At 50.2% G+C, this 9,821-nt stretch overlaps 1 protein-coding gene across 1 annotated transcript; it reads left to right on the top strand.

Moving 5' to 3' along the window:
• The first annotated feature begins 768 nt into the window (after window positions 1-768).
• LOC101959491 (putative testis-specific Y-encoded-like protein 3) lies at window positions 769-4,429 on the top strand. The gene has a single exon (XM_005320592.5). It carries the CDS (start codon window positions 1,183-1,185, stop codon window positions 2,248-2,250), a length of 1,068 nt encoding a protein of 355 aa, XP_005320649.1. The 5' UTR covers window positions 769-1,182; the 3' UTR covers window positions 2,251-4,429.
• Window positions 4,430-9,821: the final 5,392 nt, after the last annotated feature.

Genomic DNA, 9,821 nt, shown 5'->3' with positions numbered 1-9,821 from the left:
GGGGACCAAGTCTCCAACATGAGAAGGAGCCTTTGACGGACCAAAGGCTCCTGATCCAAACCATGAGCTCAGTTGCCCATGAGGGCACTAGCAGGTGTGAGAGTGTGCTTGAACAAAGGCAGCGAGCTGACCCTTCATCCATCATTCTACTTACATGTTCACTGGCCACCCCAATGAGTTGGGGCCTCAGGAGAATCCACCTTGCCTTCTTAAGTTTGTATACCTTAGACTAGCCCCAATGGCTCAGATGAGGGAGGTGTCATGTCCATTGGGCAGGAAAGAGGCTCAAGGCTTTCTGGAGTAAGTGGCAGGGATTTGGCAGAAATGGCATTAGGTCTACTGAACTCCATATGCCACAAGTTTAGGAACTGAGACCACAGGAGTGGGTATGTATTTGCCGGTCCTGGACTGCAGGGGCTGGTCTACCCAGGAACAGATCACTTCAGACTCAAGTCCGGCTTTGTGAAATGAGTGGTACTGAGCAAAAGGTAACTAACCCCTTTGGCCTGGCATAAAATGAAGCAAGGGCCGACTGGTCTCAGCCAGCCAGCCCAGGAGGAACATGGGGACCAGGCAGATGCTCTCGCTCCCTGCTCTGCAGTGGTTTGAGGCCTTTCCTTGCTTGGGATCTTTCTACTCATTAATTAACTATTTTCTTCCCTTTCTCCACAAGAGGAGCACCTTGGGTGCCACAGTTACTGTTATCTTCGGCTCCGGGTTCAAGTGTGGTCAGCCTCTGCAAGGAACACCCCTTGGCCCCTCGGCTGTGCCTGTGAAAATGTATCCTGTGTGAAAGTGCAAGTGTCCTCAGTGGCCCCAAGAGAGCCCAGCAAGGGGAACGAATGCCAGCCGTGGTGGCTGTGATGGGCTGCCCCTGCTTGGTCCACCCCTGCACTTTCCCCCACCTCCACTGCCTCTGAGCCAGTTCTGTTTAGCTCGGGGGGCCGCGTCCCCACCGGGCAGCCCCCACATACACACCAGAACTCCAGGTCCCTTGTCTCCCCCGCGCGGGAGGACCCTAACGAGTCACATCCGGAAGAGGGGTGCGAGGGGCGGAGCGCGCCCCGGAGGAGGAGACAGCACCTCCCCGCCGCCTGTCCGCGACCTGCCACAGCCGCGGCCCCTGTCGCAGAGCCCGCAGTCTCGTCTGAGCCCCACCAGCCAAGAGGCTGCCCGCAGGTGATGGCGGACGAGGGGGCGGGTGCCTTGGAAGCTGCCGCTAGCCCACCGTCTGGGCCCGCGCAGGAGGGGTGCGAGTGCCTGGCCCCCGCGGCCTGGGTCCCGGGAGCTGGGGGACGCGGGGACCCCCACCCTGCAGCCGGCCCCGGGACCGCTTCACCTGCGCCAGGGCTCCGGGAAGTGGCCTCGGTGGCGGCTGACCCAAGCCTGGAAAGCGGCCCCCACGGGGATGAGACCCCAGAAACGTGTGGCGCAGAAGAGTGGGGGGCTCGGGCGGGGGCCGGTGGGAAGGCCGAGGAAGTGACGACTGAGGAGGGCGCCATCTTCATGGAGGAGGCGGCGGAGGAGGTGGAGAAGCAGCAGGTGGGGGAGGAGAGGCTGGAGGTGGGCGCGGAGGCACAGGAGGCCCCGAGGCCCATAAACCTTGATGGTCTCATTGTAGACCCATTAGAGGCCATCCAGTGGGAGCTGGAAGTCCTGAGTGGCCAGGCCGACAGGGCCTACCTCTGGCTTGAGCGCAGTTTTGGGAGGATGCGCAGGTTGCACCTAGCCCGGAGAAGCTTCATCATCCAGAATATTCCCGGGTTTTGGGTCACCGCCTTCCTGAACCACCCGCAGCTGTCAACCATGATCAGCCCCCGAGATGAAGACATGCTCTGCTACCTGATGAATCTGGAGGTGAGGGAACTCAGGCATGCCAGGTCAGGTTGCAAGTTCAAGTTCCGCTTTTGGAGCAACCCCTACTTTCAAAACAAGGTGATAGTGAAGGAGTACGAGTGTAGGTCTTCAGGCCGGGTGGTGTCCATTGCAACTCGGATCCGATGGCATCGAGGTCAGGAACCCCCAGCCCTGGTTCACAGGAACAGAGACACAGTGCGAAGCTTCTTCAGCTGGTTTTCACAGCACAGCCTCCCAGAGGCTGACAGGGTTGCCCAGATCATCAAAGATGACCTGTGGCCTAACCCCTTGCAGTACTATTTGCTGGGGGATAGGCCCCTCAGAGCCAGGCGAGGCCTAGCAAGGTGGCCCACAGAGGCCCCACCTCGGGCCTCCAGGTTCCAGTCTGGCTGAGTCCTACAGAGACTCCTTTCCACCTCCTGTGGACCTGGGTTAGGCCCACAGTGGATGCCCTGCTGTCTGCCTTCTCTTTTGCACCCTTTGGCTCCTCTGGATGTTCAATGGACTCAGCTCCTAGACTGTGGCCTTCGTGGCCAATCTCTGCAGTTTCCATGTGACCTTCATGCTGTTCTCTGTCAACATCACATGACTGAAACATGCCACTGCATTTACTCCAGCACGTCCAGTGCTGTGCATGTATCCGCCACCATCTTCCTGGCCTGGCCCTGTCTGGGATCTGGCCTTCCCACCCAGTTTTGATGCTGGCCCTCACAAGGCATCACCAGGAAGACCCATGCCTCTCTGCCGCCTAGTGCTTCAAAGCCGCAGCTGGATGGGCTTTGAGTTTGTGCTGGCTGCGCTCATGACGGCTCCCCACACTGGCTGTGGCTGAGACTCAGATGGTTGGGGCAGTTGGTGCTGCCTGCCAGCCAGACTTGGACATTCCAAGGCCTCAGGACCACAGGCCAGGTTACCACCAAATGGACTGTTGGGCATGGGCAGAGCAGGCCTGGGGGAGGTCTGGAGCAGGGAGCAGCGGGAAGCACACTCTGTGATTCCCCTGCTCTTCCTCCCCAGGTTGGGTCCCTGCCGGGGCTTGCTCTTGAAGGCCTGCGCTATGCCCCATGAACGCCTGGCTCTCACATTTCTCATAAGTTCTGCCCAGGCAGCCATCAGCCCTTGGCCTACTCCCAGATCTATAAGAATCTCAAAAACTGTCTGTGAACCCTGCTGGGCCACCTGCCAATGCACAGGAGATCTCACAATCGCCCAGAAGCTCTGCCAGGTTGGCGTATCTGAGCACGTGGTCAAGGTGGCAGCAAAGATGAGATCCTCCAGGAGCCCACTTTCCTGAACCCTATTTCTGGACCCACAGAGAATCCATACCCTTCACTGGCTCTCCTGCCCACATGTTCTTAGCTGCCAAGTTGTGGATGCTGGGAATTGTGTCTACATTGGCCTAGATCTCACCATTTTTCCTTAAAGTCGCAGCTCACAAACGAAAACTGAAGAAGCAAAGTGTTTGCAAATAGCTAAGAAGACAGACTTTCTTGAATTCATCTTTGTCTCCAGAAAGGGAAAGCTTGTCCTGTAAACTGCCAGGGCTCTCTTTGCCCCCTCTGCTCACTTGCCCCACCCCATTTAGCAAGGCCTAGAATCTTCAAAAGGTGGGCAGGGCTGCTCAGCAGACCAGGAAGTCCCTAGGGGCAGGGAGAGTTAATCATTTCATTTTACACGATGTTCTTTTGGAGGAACTTTAGTCTCAACTCTTCTCCCTCCTCCAGACCCTGCCCCCTCTGTGCTCCCCACCATAGGTTGCAGGTTTCTATAGGTACAAGGGCTGAGCTACTCCTCTCCTCCAAGTGCCCTGTGGGACTGTGGGCTGTCTCTGTTTTATTTAGGGGAGGTGGTGGCCCCTGCCCATATAAGGCCTGTCTTTTGCTCCTAGGACCTAGGAACACAAAATAGTGAGGAGGGCAGTGCAACAAGCTGGAGCCGGTAGGAAAGGTGGGGTGGCAGGGGGCCTGCGGGGTAGAGGGAGCAGTCCCCTGATTTTTACTAACTTCCTGGATTCACCAATATGTTTTGTAAATTGTGAGAATGAGAGAGCACTACAACTTTAGTCTTTCCCTCCTAGTCAGGTATGACCTTGTGTGTGTAAAGTTACCGCTATAGGGTTTTTGCTGCTTTTAAGAACCGAAGCATCCCCTTCTCTGTTTCCAGCCCACTGGAAAATGGAGCTGTTTAGGCCTGTTTGTTGCTTTTAATTGAGAACATTTGTAAAACTGTCAATGTAATTGTTCTGTGTCACTCGGAAACTTATGTGACTCTTCCTGATTCTTATCAAGTTGTGGCCTGATACTATACCTGTTCTTAGAAGTAGTTTGAAGAAGGTGGTTTTTTAGGACTTACCACGGAAGTTGTTACCATGTTTTGTGAGAATAATCTCCAGAATGGTCTTGAGGAATCTGTGCCCTGGAGTCGTGTTGTAATTGACATCACTATAACTGATATTGCTACTTCTTAACAAATATGCCCTGACTGACTTTGTCCAATCTAAAGAGGATTTGTGGCACTTTTGCCTTCTATATGCATGATGGAAAAATAAAAACTTTTTGGTCTGGGGAAAAAATGGCTTGGTTCTTGTTACTCCCCCATCCAAACTCTCTTGACAAGCACACACAAATGCCCCAGTTCCTACTGCCACTGCAAACCTTGCCTTTTCTGGTTCTTGCTAGCATCTCTCATGCCTCCCTTTGATCTCTCTACACCAGCCCCTACACACAGCCCCTGCTGCTCCTTAAATACAGCCAGCTCCTTCTGGCCTCAGGGTGTTTGCATTTGCTTTTTCCTCTCAGCAATTTTCTTCCTTCAGGTGTCACATCTCTGCTCCCTCAACTTGTTCAGGCCTGAGCACCATTTCTTCAGAGGCTTTCCTGTCCAGCCCTTCACAGTTTTCTGCTTATCTCTTGTGATTCCAAAAAGACCTTGATCTCTTATCTTCTCTTCCCTCTCACAGGAGTCAGGGGAACAGGTACTGGTCTGTCTGCCACTGGGCCTCACATGGTTCAGTGTCCAGCACCCCACAATCACCCATGTGAGGGAGTGACCTTATCCAAACGAGTTGCCATGCTGGGGAGGCTCCGACAAGATAAAGAATGAGCAGGGTTTCTCCTGAAGTTTCTTTTGGGTGGGGAAGGGTGGGGTGGTGACGGCTGATTGCATAACTTCATCCACTGAAGCACATCTTGAGGTGGAAGGAGTCAGTATTAATAATTACACCAGGAAAAGAGGCATAATGGTCATCCCAAGCAGACAGAATCCAACAAAGTCCAGCTTGGCAAAGAGTTCACCACAACTGTAGACGGAGGAGGCCACGGGTAGAGACTTCTCTGGTCAGGACACTGGAGCTGGCTCTTGAGGATTGGGCAGCAATTTGAAAAGCGGGACTGAAGAAGAGAACTTCTGGCAGAGCAACCAGCATGAGCAAAGGCAGTGGCATCTGCAGATGCCGGGATGTTCACACAGGATGAGTGGCTGCCTGAGAGGCAAAGCTGGATAGGTAGGCCGAGACCACTTCTGAAAGCGGAACTCGGAATGCCAAGCCAAGGCTTTATCTTGCAGAGAGGAAGGAGTGGAATCAGGTGTGGTTCAGAGGTGAGAGTGTCACAGGGCTGCTGGAGGAAAGAGGAGGAGAATGCCACTCCAGATCTCTTCAAAATGAATGTTATCCATCCCTCCCAAGTTGTACCTCTTCCAGGAAGCCCTCCATGGTTGCCTTGGCCCACATTACTCTCTGACACCTCCCAAATTTAGGATTTACAGCCTAAATCCCAAATTTTGGGTACCGAGGCCAGACTTGGCTGCACTTGTTGGGGTTCTCTTTTGCCAAACACCTTTTCCTGACACTCCAAGGGGAATCAGGATGAGCCTCTAAGATCCTGGCGATTTTAAAAGCTGATGCCCCATGTGGTTTGCCTGGTGATTGGCAGGTGTACTTTGGTTCCTGCATCCAGACAATGGTACTTAAGTAAAACAGGTTTTTATCTTCTGTACATTCAATGACATGCTTCTGTCACTCTGTAACTCTGAAGCTACCACAGTTCCCTCCACTCTTCTGGGGTATGAGTTTCATGCTGAGAAACCTCCCCCCAACCCTTTTTTTTTTGGTACTGAAAACTGAATCCAGAACACTTTTGCAGTAGTATCCCCAGCCATATTTATTTATTTTGTTACCAGGGATTGAACCCAGGGATGCTTAACCACTGAGCCACATCTCCCGTCCTTTTTATTTTTAGAGACAGGGTCTTGCTGAGTCGCTGAGGTTGGCTCCAAAGCTGTGATCCTTCTTCCTCAGTCTTCTGAGTCTTTGGGATTACAGGCATGTGCCACTGCACCAACCTGGCTTTATCTTTTGTTTATAGACAGAGTCTCAATAAACTGCTGAGGCTGGCCTGGAACTTGCCATCCTCCTGGCTCAGCCTCCTGAGTAGCTGGGATTACAGGTGTGCGCCACCACACCTGGTGAGAACCCGCTGAATCACTCACTCGTGTATTCACACATCTCAGCATCCCTCTCAAGGCATGAGATGATTCTGTTCCTGCCTTTTGAGCTCAAGGTCCAGTAGCCAGGTTGAAAAACAGTGTTATTGACCACCAATGTTTATTGTGCACCTATTACATGCCAGGGGCTTACATGGAAATAGCTATGTAGGTCTCTAAACTGATTTGAGCTGTGCCCCTCTGTTCCAAATCCTCCAGTGACTCCAATCTCACACAGGAAAAGCCAATTAGTAGCTCAGCACAGCCTGCAAGACCCTCATGATCTGACCTCTACTCACTTCCCCGGATTTCTTTCCATCTATACCAGCCTCTTGCTAGTCTTGCTTCCTATTCCCTTGGCCTAGAACCTTCTCCAGATTATTTATAGTCTGGCTCTTTTTTACTTCATTAAGGCTTCTCAGCTCAAATGTTGTACCTTATAACATTTGAAAAAGAGAATTTCACCCCTGTTGGGAAGTCTTCCTCAATCATTGTTCCTATCTCCCCCCCCCTTTTTTTTTTTTTTTGGTACTGGGGATTGAACTCAGGGGCACAATATTTTGTATTTTATTTAGAGATAAGGTCTCACTGAGTTGCTTAGTGCCTTGCTGTTGCTGAGGCTAGCTTTGAACTCCTGACTCAGCCTCCCCAAGAAGCTGGGATTATAGGCGTGTGCCACCATGCCACCTCAAGGGCTTCTCTTTTTTAAATTAGAGTATTGCTTTAGCATTCACCACAGGATCTCATCCAGTACTTTCATTTATGCATTTGCCTTTTTCTCTACACTCTTGGGACTTTGTTTTGTTCACTGAGAGGAGTCTCCCTCCCCTCAGGCTCAGCACAGCTGGAGACTCAGTAGTTCTTTATGGAATGAAAGAATGCTCCACATCCTTGAGGTTAGAGAGGAATTTTCAGGTGGGCAGAGGGAAGACAGGTTGCCTGACAGGAGACAATGTTTACAAGGCACATAAGCCTGTTGAAGGACCTTCTGGGCCTGACTCTCTAGGGGTAAGAACTCTAAGGCTGGGGCTGGGGCTCAGTGACAGAGCCCTTGCCTAGCATGCTTGAGTCACAGGGTTCGATCCTGAGCACCACATAAATATAAATAAATACAATAAAGGTATTATGCCATCTACAACTAAAAATATTAAAAAAAAAAAAAAAAAAGAAACTCTACCGAGGTGCGTGGTGGCACAGTCCTGTAATTCCAGTGACTCGGGTGGCTAAGGCAGGAGGATCCCAAGTTCAAGATCAGTCTCAACAATTTAGCAAGGCCCTAAGCAACTAAGCAAGACTCTGTCTCTAAATAAACAAACAAATAAATAAATTTTAAAAATAGGCTGAGGACGAGGCTAAGTGGTTCAGGGCCTTTCGAGTTCAATCCCTGGTAACCAAAAACAAAACACTCCTCACCATACAAGGGGCAAACATTTTCCAGGCAGCCTTGGAGTTGGAGCAGTAAATACCTCTGTCCCCATTTTTGATCCCTACTACAGAGAGACGTCCTGTGGCTTACATGTGTGCCAAGGGTGGAGGAAGGTGGCAGGGTAAGGAGGGGACTTCCTGCTGTGGTGTGGAGTTCAAACATGAGCTGTGGATTCGAAGGTTTTGCTCATCTCATCTCAGCCGTCTGCCCTGTTCTGTTGGCCTGGAAAAGAACTTTGGACAAGTTATTTTTCAATCTGAGATGTCTCGAAACTGGGGTAATTACTTGTAATCTGCAACTGCCTTAATTATAGCTCAGGGGACTTTGATATTTTCCTCTAAGGACGCTATTTCAGCACAAAAATTCAAGGAAGTCCCTGGTATCTCTGCTTGCCTTTGCTCAACAGAACTAAAAGTTGACCTGAGTTGCTAAATCCAAGGGCCTTCTACAGGCGCCCCCACTGGTGCAACCTGGGCACTTGGGCTCCTAGACACCAGGGCTCCTTGGCACCAGGCTGTGGTGGAACAGGCCTTACTTGGAAGGCTAATAGGCCTGAGAGCAGCCATGGCCTGCTCTCCAGGATTCCACACACTTCACAGCCCTTAGCCTGTTTTCTCATCCAGAGAAGAAACTTGGAATTCCTTAGCAGAAGGAAAAACTCCCTTCAAGCTGTCTTCCCTCTCCAGTGCACCAGCCATTTAGGGGGCTGACTGTAGCAATGCTTTCGTTGACAACCATCGGAAACTCTTTTTTAAAAAATATTTATATTTTAGTTGTAGTTGGACACAATACCTTTATTTTATTTTATTTATTTTTAAATATTTGTTAGATGTTAAGGACCTTTATTTTATTCATTTATTTATATGTGGTGCTGAGAATTGAACTCAGGGCCTCACACATGCTAGGCAAGTGCTCTACCACTGACCACAACCCCAGTCTCACAACCCCAACCTCATTGGAAACTCTTTGACTCAACAGATTCCTGTTGTTATTGCTTCTGTAGTGCTGGGAGTTGAATCCAGGGCCTTATGTGTGTTAGGCAAGTGCCTTACTGTTGAGCTATACCCTAAACAATATTTTTTGTGGGGAGGGAACCAGAGATTAAAGGCAGGGTTGCTCTACCACTAAGCTACATTCCCAACCCTGTTTTATTTCTAAGTTGCCCAGGCTGATCTTTACACTTGGCAATTCTCCTGCCTCAGCCTCAACTAACTGGGATTACAGGTGTGTGCCACTGTTTCCAGCTGTATATGTTTTTTAACCTTCTATGAACATCCAGAGGTGGGACAGCCTATGTAATTTTGAGTTCGATGTTATCTTCAAGGAATTGGGCCTTCTTCTCTGATCTGCCATCCTTTATGTTGGTTTTGTCCTTGGATTGGTGCTAAGTGGTAGCCACGCCTCTAAGCGTTACAATGGGATATGGCAGTTACTGTTGTCTCCCCTTAAAAAGGAAGAAACCTTTCCAGAAGAAACCTACTGTTACTTTCCTGGCCCTGTATCTGAATTGGCTAGAACTGGATCACCTGGCCACTCCTGAATAGACTCTTGGCAACGGGGGGAGTGTATCTTGATCTGCTTAGGCCAAGCATCAGGAGTGAGTTTTTGTCTGTTCACATTGGTGATGTAGCTAGACTGTTGTCTGTGGGAGGTCACACTCACAACTCAGTCCTCCTATGGGAGCATCGGCATGGCAATTTCATACTGTGATGGCCTTCAGGGTTCCAGGGTGCTGACTTCTGAGCCAGCATGGGTCCAACTGCAAGGTTTCTAGGCCTATAAATTTCCTTATATTGAGGGGCTGGGCTGTGGCTCAGCATTAGAGCACTCGCCTAGCGTGTGTGAGGCTCTGGGTTCGATCCTCAGCACCACATACCAACAAAGATGTTGTGTCTGCCGAGAACTAAAAAATAAATATTAAAAACAAACAAACAAACAAATAAATACAATAAAGGTGTTGTGTCCAACTACAACTAAAAAATAAATATTTAAGAAAAAATTTCCTTAAGTTTGAGTCATTACCAAACTTAGATTCCTAGCCTTTGAGACTCACCTT

Source organism: Ictidomys tridecemlineatus, chromosome 5, assembly GCF_052094955.1.
Source record: "Ictidomys tridecemlineatus isolate mIctTri1 chromosome 5, mIctTri1.hap1, whole genome shotgun sequence".
Lineage (NCBI taxonomy): Eukaryota > Metazoa > Chordata > Mammalia > Rodentia > Sciuridae > Ictidomys > Ictidomys tridecemlineatus.
This window is presented reverse-complemented; position numbering and strand designations above follow the sequence as displayed.

What these genes read in the sequence shown, in the direction of transcription:
- LOC101959491 (XM_005320592.5), top strand. Translation starts at nt 1,183, where the DNA reads ATGGCGGACGAGGGGGCGGGTGCCTTGGAAGCTGCCGCTAGCCCACCG.